The sequence below is a fragment of the Triturus cristatus genome, chromosome 12 (assembly GCF_964204655.1).
Source record: "Triturus cristatus chromosome 12, aTriCri1.1, whole genome shotgun sequence".
In the NCBI taxonomy this organism is placed as follows: Eukaryota; Metazoa; Chordata; class Amphibia; order Caudata; family Salamandridae; genus Triturus; species Triturus cristatus.
This window is the reverse complement of record NC_140595.1, coordinates 299,371,936-299,392,456: the sequence shown is the minus strand read 5'-3', so window position 1 is coordinate 299,392,456 and position 20,521 is coordinate 299,371,936. Positions and strand designations below refer to the sequence as shown.

The 20,521-nt window shown below is 44.3% G+C and overlaps 1 protein-coding gene across 6 annotated transcripts in view; it reads left to right on the top strand.

The window, feature by feature from the left end:
• Positions 1-20,521, top strand: part of ELMO3 (engulfment and cell motility 3) — a 185,254-nt gene that overhangs the window by 81,238 nt on the left and 83,495 nt on the right. For all 6 annotated transcript variants that reach the window (XM_085638688.1, XM_085638689.1, XM_085638690.1 and 3 more), the window contains 3 exons: positions 496-647; positions 11,744-11,822; positions 12,076-12,126. In XM_085638688.1, coding sequence (XP_085494814.1) covers positions 496-647; positions 11,744-11,822; positions 12,076-12,126 — 282 coding nt within the window. The remainder of the gene's footprint in view (positions 1-495; positions 648-11,743; positions 11,823-12,075; positions 12,127-20,521) is intronic.

The window sequence follows — 20,521 nt, the reverse complement described above, 5'->3', positions numbered from 1 at the left end:
AGAATACCTCACAAAGACAGTTATACAAATGTAGAGTACCACCTAGGAAATCCCTAAGTAATCTATTTCTTACACTGGAGGCCTCTAGCGAAGTAAGTTTTGACATTATCTGTGTTGTAGGGATTGCATTCCATAACCTAGAGCTCTATTCTTGAATAGCCTGAGGGTTGCTTTCCATTGATTGCAGATCTCTTCATTGATGTGCAGCAGTCTAGTGAGTGGTAGAGAATAGATCAAAGACGTGCAGTTCATTGTGTCACTAAACTCCTGACGGACATTATCATTTATTACTTTCCTTAAAAAAGATTTTTACTCTTAATTGATTTTAGCAGTGGAATGTTTTGCATTATTCATTATGCAGTAAAGTAGATGTTCCTATAGGCACTCCTATATTCATTCTGTGGCTTTTGGTTCTGTAGACTTTGGCCCCTTTAAATCATATTATAGCCTGGTTTCCCCTTATGATAACATCATATTCTTTGTTTTATTGTCCAGATTGTGAGTTTTGTGAACATAAACCTAATGGATATCACTGTTCAGCAACTGTCGCTGGCCATCCTGGAGAACATGGTATTGAGTAGCCCTACACTTTTCCAGTTGGTGAAACGGGAAGTGACCCTGGATCGACTTGTTACACATCTTACTGTGTGAGTTTAACTGCTGTATTCTTGGTCACCCAGCCACCTTTGTACAACTCATTTTCTTCTGTGGTCTTTCATCTTCAATTATCCCTTTTTTGTGACATCTAAGGTCCCCATGGTCCCTACTTTGTAGGTACCGCAGTCTTACTTGTACTCCGTGCCACCGTCTTGATCATCCTCACTCTGTAGAAGTGATGTTTGTTTTCCGGACTATCAGAGATCCTTACCACATACATGACTAGCGGTCTGACAACCCAGGTCATTTCATGCACAAGAATGTTGTTGTCTGCAAGTCTTGTTAACCCTTCTCTTTCTTTACTTTGTAGTGTGTGTCACTTTCCATAGCACTTGTCATCTAGCTGTTTCCTCCATGCCTATGTCTAGTGTTATTCTTCTCTATAATCTGCAGTCCTCAACCACCATCTTCATACAGGGTATTACTTAGTACGAATCTCTACTCAGTGAAACTAGTGTCCACACAGATGGAACAATGGAAAACACAACTTCTGTCACCACAGGAGAACGCCAAGGTAGATCACTTACGGCTAGATATGAAAGTCCCAAGCTATAAAGGATGATTGCTGAGGAACCATTTGTATTACTCAGCACATAATTAACTTGGAGTATTCCGCTGGTAAAAAACATTTTCTTGTGCCAGCTACACAGCTGTCTAAGGTGCGCACAGCGTCTCTAGAGCACAGTGTAAGTTTATGCAAGTAGAATTCAGGTTTTTCTAGCAGGTAGAGTAGGTACAATACTAACATTAAAAAAAAAAGAGCAAACTGGCAAGTGGCAGCCTAAACTGGGTCACCTGACGAAAAAGTGAACTTAGAAGCTGATTTCAGGAAATGCAACCCTATATGGTGTATTTCAATTAAACTGGGCAAGGATGTTGGGCCCCAGGAATAAGAAACAAACATATAAAGCAGATATCTAGACGGCTTGATTTCTAATTACACTAGTCAAAGATGGCGGGCACCAGGAATAATAACAAACATATACTTTAAGTGTGTCTTTGATTTGCACCCACATTAAGTTGTAGTCACAGAAGCTGGCTTTGGAGCACTGTTTTAAAAAGTGAAAACAGTCAGCAGAAAAATTATTCTAAGATCCGATCAGCCGGCTCTGATGACGGCGACTCTGCTCGACAGCACGCCACTCTCTCTTTCCAACGCCAAGGCATCACCGCTTCGCCACCGGACAGCGTCGGATGCGGCCCCATCTCTGGGACTGCCCATCCTCGTATGGAGGACAGCTGGCTGACTGATTTGGCTAAAGCTAATGGCTTAGAGTCTTCCCGAGTCTCAGGCCTCTTTTCCCCTACTGGCCTTGCTACAGAGGCAAGCTTCTCTCAAGCTGACATGCTCAGATGACTTTCTCTTATTTTGGATATGACACTTGCTTTTGTGGAAATGAAGACTGGTCCCTTACTTGACGTCCTCCATCAAGGCCAAACAGGGGTAGAGACGGTGCTTCCTTACAGTGAAGCTCTATTTGACATTTTGTTGAGGGCTTGGGCTAAACCCAATACAGGGGCTCCTGTGGATTGATTTAATTCTCACAGACACCATCCAGCTCCTAGTGATTCGACCTGTCTCCTCTGCCATCCTACTCATCACAGTTTTGTGGTACAGGCCGCTTTGGCCGCCCAAAATATCAATCCTTTTCCTACTGTTCCTCCAGACAGAGTCAAGAAGTCTAGACATTTGTTGCAGACATATTTTCTCCTCCACCAGTTCTGCACTGTGATCCCTTAATACTTCTTGTGTCCTTGAACACTTTTCCCGTACATTGTGGGATTCATTGGCACATCTGCTGCTCTCCCTTCCGGATGAGACCCGGAATGATCTTGCCATGTTAATACAGGGTGGGCAACAAGCAGCTAAATTAATCATTCGATGTGGTATGGATACCATTGACTCCATAGGCCGGACTATGACTTCTTCGATAGCACTACATCGGCCTGCCTGGTTGCGCACCTGTGTGTTTTTGGAGGCTGTTTAGAACACCTTGATTGGCATGCCCGTTGATGCTGCCCGTCTATTCAGCACCCATGCTCACTTTGCATTACTGCAGTTTCAGGACAGTCAGGCGGTGAGGCCTCTTAATTCTGTTTACTCTCTGCATCCTCCTTCCCAGCAGTCTTGCTTCCCCTTACTGCCCATTGACTTAGTTATTTGGGGGACCTTCGGGTGCACGCGGTGAGGTGTTCCTGCCTTCAGCAGGGGTTATGTCTTTCTCCCTAACCATCAAGATGGATTGGAGTCGATTTTTCTGTTTTGTAACCCTGAGTTGGTTTCAATTCCTATAGCCTAGGGGGTTTTTTTCTTTCCAGACTTCATGCATGTAATCATTATTATGGTATTTTGTGCAGATGTACTATTGCCTTGTTCCTCATGGAAAATCTTCTCTCACAGGAGGGGTTCTTGGACCCCGAGGACCCTCAGCATCCAAGGGGAGTTTATCCCCCAACCAGTAGTGTTCCGGGAGGCACTTTTGCAGAGTGGTGGAGAAAGGGGCAGGGCCTCAGACAACTCTCAGCACTCCCGCTGTGTGGGACTTACTGGAGATAACAGGAGGGGTTCATGGCCCCAAGGATGCTCAGCATCCAAGGGGGCTTCATCCCAAAACCTATACTGCACCAGGAGGCGCTTTTGCAGAGTGGTGGAGAAAGGGGGTGGGTCCTCCGAAGAGATCTCAGCATTCCCGCTGTGTGGGACTTACTGAAGGGTCCTTCGAAGAGATCTCAGCATTCCCGAAGTGTGGGACTTACTGAAGGTAACAGAAGGGGTTCTTGGCCCCCAAGGACCCTCAGCATGCAAGGGGACTTCATTATCCAACAAGTAGTGCACCAGGAGGCACGTTTGCATAGTGGTGGAGAAAAGGGGTGCGCCACTGAGCTGCATTATGATTTGCGGTTCCACAGGGGACTTTGATCACGCTAAGCGCCCTTGGTGGATCGGCAGAGTTCAGAAAAATCCCCAAAAATATTTACATGCACTATTACATAACAATTTATGCTTTCAACCCACTTAAATCCCCCCTTAGGGGTCAGGGAGTCCCTACCCTGACCCCTTCATAAACATTACAGCCCAAATTTGAGCCCTGAGGACTGTTACCCAACAAACAAAAAAATGGCAGCCGCAACTTTTCTGTGAAGGTGCTGTCAGCCAATGAGGTCTGGACCCCTGGGTAGAGAGCCATCCGCTCTGCTGGGCCTGCAACAATGCACATCCTGGGCGTGGTGCTAGGTCCCCCCCCACGATGGGCAAGGGAAGCTTCAAAGGCCTTTGTGAGCTTCTCCAGGCCACTTGCTGTACTCAGCAACTGGCCCCTACCGGTTCTAAACCCCCACTCTGGCGGGAAGGCTGGCCGGAAACCCCAAGGAAGGACAGGGGGTGTGCCAGCCTCTGCCAACCCCACCCCTCAGGTGGGGGAGGCGAGGTGAAGCACATCTCCGGCTCTCGCCATCTTGAAGATGGGGAGCCCTGCCAAATCAGGACTAGGCCACTGCCCCTCTCCCACAGGAGAATGGCAGGATAGGGGGTGTACTCACCCCAGGGCAGGGACCCAGTGATCCCTGCCCTTTACCTACCTGTAACGTCCCTAAATTTAGTATTTAGGGGCACCCTGAACCTTCCTTCCTTAGATTCCAGATTCCGAAACAGTAAAGAAGATCAAGAAGAAAGAAGACCTGCCGTGCAGCTGCTAACAAGGGGAAAACACCAATTGCGTTGGCCCCAGCCCTACCGGCCTGTCGACCCTCGAACCTGCTCCTGCTAAATCCCGGCATCTCCTGTAGCCAGCAACCTCACAAACCCCGGAGGACCTGGCTACCTTGTGACTCTGAGCATCTGGGACTCCCACGAGCAGTGGCACTGCTCAGAGCGAGTAACTGACCCCTGGCATCAGCCAGGAACCGCGAATCCTGCACACTCTGCACTCGCCAAGCCTGGCCTGTGCTGGAGTGGACATAGACCCCGAGGATGTCCCCCCGGCGACTGTGACCCCGAATCCGGCACCTCGACGCTCCTGACGATGCCTGCAGCTTAAGAACCAGGGAACCCCCCAACTGCGATCAACAGAGGTTAAGATTTCCCGACATCAAAAGGCACCCCTGCACCCGGCGCCTTGCGGCCCCCTGTGCCCAACTCCTGGGTACCTACCTATCCTCCAACTACCCAACTTACCTCTCGAAGTGGTGGTCGCACCTGAAGAATCTTCGTCCCCGAGCTTGCAGCCTTTGTTCGTTCTTGAGCTTTTCTATTGCAATCCGTTGAGGGCCCGAAGGCTCAAAATCACCCTGCACCCAGCCGCCTGAGTGGCCCTGGCAGTGCAACTTCTACTCCTACCTACTTCCCCATTTGCCCTGAGCAAGTGACCAGGAGCCCAGCTCCCACAGCCGCGTGGCCTGCTAGTCAGCAGCCACCAACCAAGGGCCCCCTGTCTTGCATAGGATAACATTGGGCCTAACTCACTCTGCACCCGGCTGCCCCTGTGCCGCTGAGTGTGTAACAACTGTACTTACCTGACACTGGGAGACCCCTGAGTCTATGCCCAACAACTTAACTCTGGCAGTCGAGTACTTACCCAAAAGCCGATAACTCACTTTTCTTCCATAGGGTAACATTGGCTGGTTTCACTTGAAAATTCTTTTAAGTGTGGAGTTTCTAAACTTTAAAATATTCACCTAAAATCAACCGAGTAACGAAACTGAGAATACTCACCTGCTATTAGGAGAGATTCCAGTGCTGGATCTTGGTGCCAAGCACTGACCCTGAAAAGTAATTACAAGCATACTTCCCGCTAACTCAATTTTCTCCCATAGGAAACCATTGACTGTTTTTCTGTGAAATTTCTTCTAAGTGTCGATTTCTGCAAACTACAAATACTCTTTAAAAATCGAACCAACTGTGAAAACGTAATTACCTGTTTTAGATAGATGTCCCAGTACTGAGCCTAGGAGCCCAGCACTGGATTACAAAAGTAACAAGAACATACTTTCCCTGCAACTTGAATTTCCTTCTATAGGATAACATTGCCTAGTTTGTACTGAAAAAGTTTCTAAGTGTCGATTTTTCAAACTTCTAATTATTCGTTAAAAATCGCCTGTATAACCTAAACGCATTCTCTCAACAGCTTACAGGTGGTACACTAGTGCTGGATCCAGGATCCAACTGATCTAGAAAAAGTAACAATAACCCCATTTACCTGCTAAGTGAATTTCCTTCCATAGGATAACATTGGTGATTTCATTAGGAAAAGTTTCTAAGTGTCAACTTTTAAAATACCAAAATATTGCTTAAAAATCACAACAATAACTAAATTGTATTTACTCACCTGTTTCGAGGAACTGTCCCAGGACTGAATCTAGGATCCAGTCCTGGAGTTAGAAAGGTAATCCTAAAAGTAATCAATTGCATTTAACTTGAAATTCCCATTGAGCTCAATGTATTTTTGTGTTTGAAATTGTGTTGCCTATTGCAACAAACTGTAACTATTACATTCAAAAGTCAGTTGCCTATTGCAAAGTATTTAACTAAAGCATCTCATTCTGAGAAAGTATATTTTGATACCTATTGTTGGTTCTAAAATAAAACAACCATATATTTTTATATACAAACCATTGGCCTAGAGTTCAGTTCTTGAGTGTGTGAGACCATTTGCTGACTGAGTGTGTACAACAAATGCTTTACACTGTCCTCTGATACTGCCTTACTGCACGACCAAGCTACCACTTTAGAGAGTAAGGTTATATCTAACTTTAGCCTCTGCCAAAACTCTGGGGACTGAGGACTCTGTTTACACTGTACCTATTTGGGAACAGTATATACAGAGCCACTTTCCTACACTATGAAAACTTTGGTGCTAATTAGAAGTATTTACTGGTGGCTGCCAGTAGGATATATATACAAACTCAATTGGGTCACTATTGGAAAACACCTCTAGATGTCCCGACCTGTTTTTGCAAGAGTATGTAACCAGCCTCCCTTTCTACCTAGGAGACGGTACAGATTTCTTTAAAAAGCTGGATAACATGCCATGGAAAAGGAATACATCATGGTGACAATGGACGTGGTGTCATTGTACACTTCAATCGAGCATAAGAAAGGAATACAGGCATGCACTTGTTTCATGAGAGATCGACCAGTGGAATGGCTAGAACACACCCCCATGTTGATGGACTTGTTTAATTACTGTCTTACACACAGTATCTTCATATTCGATGGAAAGTTCTATCAACAGGAACAAGGAACGGCAATGGGCACTTCCTTCGCCCCCACCTACCCTAATCTCTTCATGGGGCCGTGGAAGAAGGAGGTGGCCTGGGCTGAGAAAAATAACACATATGGAGAGTGTGGCATTGTGGCCCAGGTTCATCGGCGATTTATTCATTTTATGGGAAGGCAGTGAAAGGGATCTGGAGCTTTTCTTGACTAAATTAAACAACAATAATTGTAACCTGCAGTTCACATACGCATGGAGTCAGCAACATTGCACCTTCTTGGATGTGGAGTTAGAGGTTAAGGAGAATGTTTTAACAAGAATCCACAGGAAGCCGAAGGCAACCAACTCCATCCTACACGTAAACAGTGGCCACCCATATGCATTAAAGTGGAGTATCCCTCAGAGCCAGATGTTGAGAGCAAGGAGAATCTGCTCAACAGAAGAGCTGTATGATGAAGAGGTGTGAAGACTGTTTAGAATTTTCAGAAAATGAGGATAGCCAATAACTGTTCTTGAGGATGCCAAACGCAGGTCCGAAGAAAAAACAAGGAAGCAGTCCCTCTAACCCCAAAGGGTTCAGGAAGAGAACAATAAAATCATTAAGAGACTTTTCCTAGAATATAATATGGCCCACCCCAGTATCAAGAAGGTCTTAACGAAAAACTGGTGTGTTTTGAAGAATGATGAACATCTAACTGAAATCTTTGAAAAGGGCCCACAAATTAGGTTAAAAAAGTACAATCCTTTGGAGATATTCTGACATCTAGTCATTATATCAATAAAGGAAATCAACAAGGAATGGTATCATGGCTGTCGAGGAATCAGGAAGGCTTCATGAAGTGCCATTCATGCAAAGCATGTTAACATGATGTGAATAGTGGGAGCTACCATGCAATGGAAGGTCGTACGATGCCGATTGAAAAAAGAATCCCGTGCAACACAGAGTTTGTCATCTATGCACTAAAATGTGGTTGCAAAAAGCTATATATATCGGCAGTACCAAGAATAAACTAAAATCAAGGATCCAACAGCACAAAAGAGCAATTAGAAATAGGGATAAGAACTACACAGCAGCCTTCCACTTTGACCAGATGGATAACCGATCATTATCGACTTTTGCGTATTGGGGCATAAAACATGTCGGGGCCCACCCAAGAGGGGAAGATCGAGAGAAGGAACTGCGAAAACAAGAATCACTACTTATATTATGGACTGGAACTGAGACACCATGGGGCCATAACAAGGATGCGGAATTGTTTGTCCACTTATGACAGTGGCAACATCTAGATTAATGAGGACACTGATTCACTTGCTCATCCATGACACTGATAACATCAGGCTCAATCATCACTGTATGCTCCCTAAGCAATTGATTGTTTATAGTAAAATTCGATGAATGAGATTTAAATGTTTAGATAAAAATGAAAGAATGGCCAGCAACATGTATTGATGAAACAACTTGAACTTTAAAACATTATTGAAGGGGCATGATGATGATGATAATAGCACTATGCACTTTGGATTAATTAGCACTTTCTTCTATATGCGGCTTGTTAGGATAGGGTAAGAAAAACCACCCTGCACATAGCACTTTAATCAACTTGCACCTTCTTTTAATATGCTGCTCTCTTTTGAAGAAGGGTGAAATAACTGCACTTCGCACTTTAACTAAAATAGCACTTTTCAAAACATGCTGCTTCATTAGGGGTAGGACAAATAAACCCTTTGCATGTCGCACTTTAACAAATTTGCACTTTGAATGTATTCTATTACTATCGCACAGTCCACACTTTGAAAGAATGAGTGGAATAAGAAGCAAGGACTAAAAAGGATAATTCCTTATGATATTTGGGGAGAAATGCAGTATATTTGACTTGTATAATAATTAAAGTTGCATTGGGGGTAATCATCATCGCATATATTACTTGGTTTTGCTTTTTCTTGAAAAAATAGAGTAATAAAAGAAAACAATATAAATATACTTTTATAAAAAATGAAATAAAAAAAAAAAATACAAAATATATGTACAGAGAAAAGATCGAAGGAAATGAGAAAGTAAAACTGAATTAATAACAATGAATGGATACCAAGATGAGAGAAAAAAATGTTGTGAACAAATTTTCTTAACATGATGTTGTTTTTTGTAGATGGCGGAAGACATGAGCCAGGACATGAATTTGAATGTATCGCTCTAGTTGCCAGTTGAGTGCCAACAACATTGAGAAGGGACAGCGCATTTAATAGTCACAATGCAGAACCCATAGTGACTCAGTAGAAGGCAATCCGTCGGTCCATTCTTATTGATAATGGACTGTATAATATGCCTTGAATAAGAACAAAATAATTAAATAAATATTGAAAAAACTGACCGGGAGAAGTATACAGTCTTTCGACCGTGTGCTGCTGTATTTGGTGTTTGTGAGGAGAACGTCCAAAGGAGACGTGTGTGTATATGTATATGTATATATATAGATGTATATAGATATATATATATATAATATGCTGCAAACAATCATTCCTGAACCTCCTGGTATGGCGAAAAGGAACGAAGCGAACTCCTCTTGGTGGCAAAATAAATTGAATTTATTGATCTCTCAACTGCCTGTCATGACACGTTTCGGCCGAAGCGTCGGCCTTGATCACATAGGGTAGGCTTCGCGGAAAGATTCTTTTTTAAATTTGCTAAACCCTGTGTCACATGATCAGTAAACATGGAAAACAGACTGCAGAACTTAATACATTGCATGTAAGTTGGAAGACAGACTGGCGAATAGCGCACAATAGTGGGATCAGGGTCATATAGCAGTAATTCCATTCTTAATAACCTGAGTTATGTAATAGTTTGAATGTGTTATTACAATAAATAAATAAATAAGTATGCATTTAAATATATGTAATATAAATGAATAAATAAATAAATATATCTCAGTATAAATACAGTAATAAAAACACATTGGTATAAGTCCATAATAACAGCATAAATGCGAGATGGTTACTTAGATGTAGTAAAAATTTACATACAGATCAGTGCATATATTTTAAGTATAGACCATCTATTCGACATAGTAAGTCCAAATTATAAATAAAAGTCTGCAAAAAACTCCATGATAAAATGTTAACTGACCACCTTCTAAATGTGCCAAAATGCAATAATTATACATGTTGCGCTACTAGCTACTATATATATCCTTCTTTTCTTACAACTACCAGTTTTCTCTTTTTTTGCCTCCCATATGACTATCGTTATGGGTGATTCCAGAGGTGCTCCCTCTATCTATGGTAGTTTTTTCATCAAGACAACTGTGGCACTTTGTTGCGTTTGCCAACTTCTTGTTCTGAATTTGCTCTATACTCTCCCATGTGCATGGGTTCTTGGTTTCTATTCTTTCTGTTTCTATGAAACAATTTGGCTAAGATAATGCTTTCCTGTGGTGTTGAGCTATGGCTCAGTAGAGTAATTTTCTGTCCTGGGTTCCTCTACTTGTGGCTGACTCTTTTTCAGGTTCTGCAGTGCCAGTGCACTCGTTTTGGGTTCATGTGGTATGTTATCTTCGTACATAATTCTCTTACTCTTGACAGGGGTAAAGCTACATGCTTTTTCTTCTTCTGCTTTTATTACCTGTGGTTCCTACCACAGTTCTTGGGCTGCAGAGCATTTCTTCATGGCCTTCCTGCCTTAGAGCGGCCGGTCTATTCTGTCTTCTTATGGTTCAGCTAGACAATGGCTAGTTCTAATCTGGGATTTTTATTTAATCAGTTTGCAGGCCCTCTCCGGGAATGTTTTTGCTTTGGTATCTAATTCAAAGGTAAGGAATCTGCGGCTAGATGTCTCTATCAGATGAATAAGTTACTTACTTTTGGTAACGCCTTATCTGCATTTCTTCATGGCCTTCCTGCCTTAGAGCGGCCGGTCTCTTCTGTCTTCTTATGGTTCAGCTAGACAATGGCTAGTTCTAATCTGGGATTTTTATTTAATCAGTTTGCAGGCCCTCTCCGGGAATGTTTTTGCTTTGGTATCTAATTCAAAGGTAAGGAATCTGCGGCTAGATGTCTCTATCAGATGAATAAGTTACTTACTTTTGGTAACTCCTTATCTGCTAGAGACAGGATCCAGCCGCAGATTCCTTACCAAACCTCCCATCCTCCCATTCCTATCTTTCATATGCTTCTTGATATTGGGATAATCCTCCGGTTTGATATTGGGATACTCCTTCTAGCAGATATGTTTGTATTGACAGGGAGTGAGACAGATATCTCTCTTTATTGGCACACAGTTTCCTTGGCCAGTTTCTGTAAGTGGTTCAGCGTTTCTGGCACAGAATGTATTCACCGAAGAAACTGACGTCAACTCGTCGGGAAAGGACATATATGGACTCCGACATCATAAAATCCGGTGGTCAACATCCCTACGTAGTAACAAGACACCCTCTACTGACACGCAGAGAGGTACTGATTAAAAATATTTCCGGATCCAGTCTGGTGCCTGGGGAGAATTCAATGTTAAGGAATCTGCGGCTAGATCCTGAGTCTACCAGATAAGGCGTTACCAAAGGTAAGTAACTTGGTCGTTTTGGTGAGTAATTCCAGAAATTTTCAAACATGTTAAAAATAGCATGCCTTGTGTGAGTAAAACTTAGCATGACTTTGCCTGCTGATGCTTTTTAATGTTCATAACTGTGATTCTCTGATAAGATAATACGCACAGAAAACTTGTGGATCTTGAAGTACGACTGAAATCCAGCTCTCAACCAGTTATGGAAATGTCTCAACCAATGTAAGAGAATGGTTTTGAATAGAAATGAAAGATGTGAAATTGACAAGAGAACAGCTACTATTTTGTTCTGGTTGCTCAAAGTCTTCTTTCTTTCCTTTAGGATGAACCCCTTAATCCAGCTAAAAGCCATGGCCTTACTGATCGCCTTGCTGCTGAGTGCAAGTGAAGGGGAGAGGAGGGTAAGCAGGAGTGCAGTCAGACCTCATTGCCTTGCTCCTGAGTGTTCGTGATGGGGGTAGGAGTGTGAGCAGAACTGCAGTCACTCACACACCTCAGGGACCACATACTACAACCTTCCTTCACACATGGTGCTTTAACCACCGCAGCACAGATTTAGCTTATGGGGACTGGATTGAGCTATGGTTTTGTCCACTGAGCAGGTGGAAGAGAATCCTGTCATCTTGGAACAATGCTCTTATTTCTTTACTGCAGGAAATGCTGGAATATCTGTGGAAGAAGAACATTCGGCAGTTTATTCATAAGGTAAGGAGGGCGCCAACTCTTTCACATCTTTCTGTTCATGCAGTTAGTAAACTTCACCCACATGCCTATTTGCATAGCTCCTTAACCTAACATATATTAGAGTTTCATGCCACACTTCTGCCAGCTCTGTGGTATGTACACAACAGCTATTAATAGCATGCATTTTAATGGTGCACAGTTCAGTGACCTCAGAAGGATGAATGGCTGCATCTGCCTTGTCAGGTTTCAAACTTCTGACCTTGAGGTTTAGGTGGCCACCTGGCATTGAAGCAAAGTCTAGACAGTGACTATAACAATTCAGGACAAACAGTCAAAGTTCAGAACAAAACATTCAGGACAAGGAGTCCATTTTACAGACATATCTAGGGAAGTTATGCAATCATATAAAATTAGGTAAATAGGATGCCAACACAGTAAATGTCAAGATAGGTTGTACAATACATAGCACTAGAGCAAACATTTACATGTATTTGGACTTATTCAATGAAAACACAACTAGCAACGATAGCAGAATTTGACAGCTGACATAGGGAGAGCTTCATGCACATTACCTAAAAGAGTGCATGTCCTAGTAGCAGGTTAAGTGAGGCCAGCTCTACCAGGCACTCTGGCATTTCCAATGTGGGCTACAGGCAACAGAGCTGCCATCAGGCATATGCATACTGAAAAATAAAGCCTTGAAAGCTACCAGAGCACCCCTGCAGGTATATATTAATCGCTCTTTTGATCCGGAACACCACACATCACTAGGGAGGACACAACGGGTGTAGCATGTCTTAGGATCATTGTTGCAGAGGATCCTGCAACAAGGTTGAATTACTTTGCTATCTGCCAATGGATACCGTGACATGGGTGCACTATTTTGCCTCATTTTATTTGTGCTGTTTGACTGTGTTAAGCAATAAAAGGCTCCCCCTTGGAGATACGCATGCAGGACATAGGCTGATTTACGGGGCGTTTCATCCAGGCGGTGAGTCATGTTCAGGGCACTTTCCTGTCCCGTCTTTAAATGCCATGCACACAAATAATGGTTGAAGAAAGCTTCCCTTAATGGGTAATTGGTTCCGCGTCATCTTCTTGCCTTTCAGATCCGTGTCATTCCGCAAATGGTTCCTTTCAATGGGAGATCTCTTCCATCCTAGGAATTCTATTTACCTCAGCATCTCTCAGAAAGCGGGTGCCGAGGGACGTGCTTACATTCATTGGTTTCTCTTTTTTTACCTTTCTCTAGCCAGCACGTCACGAAGACAAGTGTCTACAGCCCCCCGAAACGAAAAGCGCACGTGTATCACAAAGCATTACCAACCAGGCCCTCGCCCTTGACAGAGTCATGAGGAGTCTCTCCCTGAACCATAAGGAGTTCCAGCCCTCTCTTGACCCGACTTAAGAACATCAATATCTCACATTTTATAAGGGTTTCTATGTGTGCTTCCCTGTAAAAGACCATGCTTTTGCCCTCTGTTTAGAGAAGGCTTTTCTCCATTGTGCCTCCGGTAAGATAGCTAGGGAGAATGGCTACCTACCAGCATTATGTTATAATTGCGAATAATTGTTTTGCCTCTTTCTTTGTTGTTTCCCGAGTCAGTTTGACACTTCACTTTATACATCCATGCAGACTGTCTGATCCCTACCAATGGAAATATATGGAAGGCTGGCGCATATATAGCACACTTTCACAGAATAAGTCTCAAGGCTCCTTCTGAGACTTCACATGATGCTGCTCTTTAAGTTACCTTTCTTTGCTTTTTTCTGTATATTGGATGTGCCATGCTTCTGATACACTCTTGCAGTAACATCTAGAAAGCCCTTTGGTTTCTTTCTTTATCAGGATGGGTTTTGCTAGGCAGGCGTAACTCCGGGAGACCATGTATTCCTTAAGGGGTATTTACAATTTATTCAGAGGGTCTTCCTTGAGATCCACAATCCGCGCTGTCCAGATTGTATTTGTAAGAAATTGGATAGGCGGGTGAATACGTACCTCAAGGAAGAATCTCAACCTTTGTCAAGGTGAACCCTCATCACTAAATCAACCTGATCTCAACCCCCTGGTAACTATGACACAAAGCAGACAGGCTTTGCTCTAAGGAAATGTGTTAAGTATTTATGCAGTACCAAAACAGTAATACAGTACCAAAACAGTATTGCATTAAAAATGGCAAACAATCAAAATCCCAACCCGAATTGGAAAAATAAAATAAAATGTAATAAACAGGGTGCTGTGAAACGCTGGAAGTATTGCCTTTTTCGTTCGTAGATAAAGCTGTGCACTATAAAATGATTGTGCTTCCCAAGTTTCTTTATATTTTCCAGACCACACCATACTGGGTGCTGGAAATCTTTTTATGGCCAGGATTGAGAGCACAACTGTTGCCAGACACCTGTGTGTACCACTAAAGAGGGGTTTGGCTCTCCCCACATGATGGGAGCCAAGAGTACATGTTTTGATTGGGCAGAAGTTTCGTGCTTCCACAAAAATGTACTTACCCTCCACCAGCTGTCACCATTTTATTTATTTATCCAGCTGGCTGTGGTTGTACTTTCAGGGGCAAACACATGACATTGTAATGCTGTAAAAGTGTCTTGGATAACACGATAATTTTTGTTGTCTGTATTTCTATGGCAGCAACACAGATAGAAGGCGGACATTCATTAACCTACATGGATTTTTAAGTCTGGCTTGACAGCACAACTGTCAGCTGACCTTTTAACCTACACCTATATATTGTTACATTTCATTGCTCCCACGCAAATTCATATGCTTTTTACTTGTAATGCTTCACAATACCATACAACATTCCCTTAAAGCCAAACGTATTGGCACTGCCAGTGCTTATTTCGAAAAGTGGCCAAAATGATATGGACTCTGCTGTGGGATGGAGCACTCCCCCTTTCCTAAGAATTGTGGTAGAAATACTGACCGAGTCTAAGATGAAGGCATTGCACTCCATGGTTTGCACAATACTACTAGGTATTATCAGGCCTCGCATATTGTGATAGTGAATGAATGGACCTTTTCACACCCACAAAATCCTTTGCTCCAAGTGGACAGACATGCACCAGGAGACTTGGGCTATTTAGCAGCACTCAGTGACACATTTGCCCCTCCTCACACACAACCATTGTCGTTAAAGCAAGACAACCTACCATAAAGAAATTAGGCTGGAGACGCACTCGGTAGCTTCAACCCTCTATAAATAAGAAGAGGAGTGAGAAGATAAAGCACTTACAGAGATTGCGTCAAAAGGATAAAATAGGGTTGTGCAAAATAGAGGGTGATGGATGCTCATGATGTGGGACCACAGTCCCTGACAACAAATTTACAATTGCAAATGGAGTACAGCCAGGTGCGCTCACAGAGATATTTAGGTAAATACAGTTTTGTAACACTTTTCGGGTGCACATGCCCAGATCCAGAATGGTGCATTTCTGAAGCGAAATTCTGGAAAAAACACAGAATGTTGTGTTTCAAATTTCTAAAAGCTTAATGAACAGTAGTCTGGGCACCCTCAACAAATTAAAACTTCAGAGGGAGACGGATGTTGGGGAGTTGGAAGACGAAGGACAGGAGAAAGCCTCGCAATATGCATATTACGTGGCTCTTAAGGTGGCATTCATACTGATACAGATCAAACTGATGCATAGACTTTCTACACTAATAAGAGTTTGAATATGATGGTGAAGAAAAGTACTGGCAATTACCTTACATCTTGTGGGCTGATCGGAGACTTCTTCCAAAGCACATGGCTTTGCCCCAAACTAAAAGGGTTCTGAAAATGGGTTGGTAAATGCCTGAATTTCACATTGAGGATTTTGTATATGGAGCGGGGGTAGGAGGGTGTCATGCTTATGTTAATGGAAATATGAAATAGTGTACCAAGAGATCAATGATCCAGGGATCATGCTGGCCCATTGAGAGACTGCAGGAGTGTGGAAGAGCCCGGTGTTCCCAAACTCTTGAGAAATGGCGTTCCAGCATGAATTAGTGTAAGTTTGCCCAGAATTATCTGTACGAGCATATGAGGTTGCCTTAATCATAATGAGCAAGTCTGAACCCTTTGAATGAAATACAGAGACAAGTCTTAGAAGTAGGAGTCATATAGGAGTCTGAAGTCCAGCCACCAAGTAAGAAAATGAGATGCGTTATAAACGAGCATTGAAAATGCAATAGGTCTCGCCTTTAATTAAATTAAAGCCATTTGCTTTACTAATGGTATTGTATAACAAAGCAAATGGCTTTAACTAAATGAAAGGCGAGACCTATTGTATTTTTAATGCTTGTTGTTTCTGCCATTGGGTTTGGATGTGGGCTCCTGTGCTGCGGATCAACGCTGTTGCAGTGTTCTTTTCGGGCTTCACATTTTCTCTCTCTCCGTGCATCCCTTCTCTTGCATCGGGTCGATGCCTGCAGTTTCATCCGGGGCACATCTTCAGCTGACCTTGACCCCGAGTGGAGCCTCGCTCATCAGGGCCTCTTTCCCTCCCACTTGGTCCGCTATCACCATGCCTTGCCTGTGATGGAACAGACGCCGCTTCGATACCCTCTGTGTCACACGGAATACCCCTGGGCCGACCTCCAACAGGTCTGTAATCTTGGCTGACAACCGAGCTCAACGAGGTGTGCTGGTCCTTCCAGCCGAAAAAGACTCTGAGACCGCTGGGCCCATAGACTCTCGGTCAAGATCGGCCTCCAACCTGCCAAACCGATCCTCTAGAAACTGCTCAATGAACTCGATGTTCGGAGAGGCATATTGTCACTCACCTCCAGATGGGCCAAATGCTCACACTGCTTCTGACACCAGGCACTCGCCCCTCAAAGAGGCAGCTCTGCTTAGAGGAAATTCTGGAGCCCCCACTACCACCCAAAAGGTGGAAGAAGCATGACAAAGCCACCGGTCCTCTTCCTGAGCTTGTTTTGCCTCTCCCCTCCACCACACCATCCAAGCCTCCAGCATTTCCATCCCCACCTTCTTCTCTGCCTGATCCACTTTTATACACACCATAGGTGTCACCACATTCTGACCTGGGTAAACACAACGAGGAGGCACTATACAACATACTCCCACAAGGGGACACATGGCATCCTTATGATGTGGACCCACCAGGGGATACGTATCTTGACCTTTACCCTGCCCGACCTTCCCCAACAACACTACTTCCTACCATGAGGTCTTTGGTAGGGCTGCAGCGTATCATAGAGTGGAAATACAGAAGGAGCCTGTCAAAGAGATTTTCCTCTTCGAAACTCGTTCCTCTGCCTATTGTTCCACACTGTTCACCTGCCCATGCTGAAAGAGATGCTCAAAACCACTCCTGATATTTTCAAGGAGACAGTTAAGGCTCAAGTTGTCAACCCTCGAGTTGATAAAAAAAAAAAGAAATTGAAGGCTTTCTCCGTCAGACCCCATTTACGTTAAGGGCAAACTCACTACCGATTCCCTGGTGGTACATACTGCCTGTAAACGGGCAAACACACAAGGCATCGGAGATGCCCCTCCTTCGAACAAAGAAAATAATCACATAGATGCTGCTGCCAAATGTGTCGCAGAACAGTCTGCCAGTAATTGGCGTATCTCCAACTCTATTAGCCTGCTTTCCAGGTGCGACCATGCCCACCCGGATTAGATGGAGGACCTCCTCCAACATCTCCAAGAGGAGTACCATAAGAGAGGCCACAGGCTGGTCTCTCATATGGTAAGCTTATTTTTAACACCACTTTTAGGTGTGCCTTAGATGCTGCTGACATGGCTGCTCAGAACTGACACATCTGGCTCCATGTCCCTGGCGTCAAGCTGGATGTTCAACAACATCTCCTCAACCTACCCTTTGACGGGTAACATCTCTTCGGGCCCCAGGTTGATGAGATGTTGAAGAAAATTAAAAAAGACACAGAGATGGTGAATGCCATGGGTGCCATGCAGATGTCTACCCCTCATGGTTCCTTTCGCCGCTCAATGTATCATGGACGCTCCCAGACCACCTACTATGAAGCCTCCACGTCCTATCCTTCCAATGCCAGCCTAACATACTTCCACAAGAGGCTACTTCAGGAGTGCCTATTGTGGGAATAGCACCAAAGATAGAGGCAAAGGTGGGTCCCCCAATGGAGCTGCCCCAGCCCAGCAATGACTTGGCACTCTCCCCACCGACCACACCTGTTGGGGATGACTTCAGATGCTCTTTCCCACCTGGCAACACGTCACCTCACCTCACCTCAGATCAGTGCGTGCTAGACATCATCCAACACAGTTTTTGCCTGGAGTTCATTTCCATACCACCCAGCAGACATGGCCTCTCCCCGGAACGTCAACGATTACTTCGGGAAGAGGTTCAAGTGCTCTTTCTCACAGGGGCTATAGAGCCCATGCCAGATCATTTACAGCGTTCGGAGATGTACTCCCTCTACTTCCTCATTTCCAAGAAGGACGGGCCCCTCAGGCCCATTCTGGACCTCAGACCCCTCAACGAGTATATCCTGTTAGCACATTTCCACACGGTCACTCTTCAGAATGTCATTCCACTGCTACAACAAGGTGAAGCATATCCCAGTCCAGCAAGAGTCTAGTACTTTAATGCGTTGCTCCCCCTTTTTCAGCCAGATCAACAGGTCACAGTCCGGACAGTCATCAGCCGACTCAGCATGATGGCCTCCTGCATTGTCATCGTTCCTCACGCAAGGGTGCACATGTGCCCGCTGCAGGAGTTCTTGCGTCAAAGGTCTTAGGCGGAGGGTCATTGGGATGATCTAGTGTTAATCTGCCGCTGCATTCATCGTTCTCTGTAGTGGTGTAGCACCAACAAATTGTTGCAGGAGCAGTCATTTCTGGACCCAATTCCGCAGATTACCATAACAACGCACTCCTCTCTCACTGGGTGGGGGGCACATCTACAAAACCTGATTTTTCAGGATTAGTGGAATCCAGTTACCGGGCCTCCACATCAGTTATCTGGAGCTGTTGGCTGTCTATCTAGCACTCAAGGTCCTCCTTCCCCACATAGTGGACAAGGCGGTCCTCGTCTGGACAGACGACATGACAGCCATGTATTATAGTCAAAACAACAAAAGAGTCTGCCTTCTTAAGAGAAGAGCGAGCAAGAAGAATCAAATTTTATTCTTTAGAAAGCCCTCACTCACCAACCTAGTTGGTGACATGCTTCATCATTGTGCCCCACCAGGAAGGTCGAGTGCCTCCCCGGTGTGCTTCGACGCCAGAATTACTGCGGAGTTGGTTCGTTGTTGTGTGTTTTTCTACGTGCTAGTGAAAGTGAAGTGAATTTAAAAGTGTCTGGGTTCTGTCCAAAAATAATTTTATTCGTTGGCCAACCAGGCACGGTTATAAAATGGAGTGAGCGATTTTGATGCTGGATAGATGTCTCAGCCAAGTCTCACTGAGGGTGATCTAAGTCTCACTGTGGGTGGTCAACATGTTTCTGCCTGTATGTTGCAACTAGCTAGGCATTCTTCAGGACCAGTGCATAGACCCCGGCGGTATGAGCGCGCTAAGGCTCACCCTGACCTGGGGGTCATGAATGTGAAAAAAACAGGAAAAAAGATTTAAAACCTGCTGTTCCTGCCTGAGGGAACCTGATCCTTGTAGGAACCCTGCAGTTATCTGAAAGGAAAAAACAGACGCACAAAGACATACACAAATATTAAAAGTCATGCAGTCACAAGGCGTATGCTGTTTCAAACTTTCTCGTGCACTCGTGCTCTTCTCAATGTGCTCAGTAGCTAAATCTCACGTAGCTATGGTTTGGTATAGTGAGATATGGTTGTGCACATAGTATTCACATTAAAGATCGTGGTGGTGGCAGATTCCACATTTAATGTACCAAATTTGTATAGTGCTATTACACCTGCACGCCTCCTCGGCGTTGAGTGGTATGAGTGCGTCAATATCACACACTCTGACGTGACTTTCAAGAACTTGCCTTGTGTAGTGTGGCAAGTGGTTGAAAGCACGGAGATATACCTGAAGGGGTAAGTAAGCTCTCTTACATGTGGAGTGTTCATTAATCACTCCATGGGTCTCGGGAGGGGGGTGGTGGCTAGTAGACACACCCTGTGTGGAGAAAAGGGGAAAGAAAAGAAAAGAAACGTTGAAGTCACATTGGTGGTCCCACTGTTAACACAAATAACTTATCTGTATTGTCGTGTAGTCGCCAGACTCTACTCACGCCAGCAAAGCCAGGCACCCGCTCGGTACCTGTACACTCCCTCTGTAACCGGACCCCGTCGATAGACGAGTCATGTCTCCGGGTTCTTTTTTGGCAACTGAACGGGAGCTTACCGGGATCGTGTCTGCATACCCGATGGGCGGGGGGTGTGTCACTGGGCCAACGTCATTTCTGTATGCGGTTAGTTACCGACCAATAGGCGGCGAATACTGGAGTCATG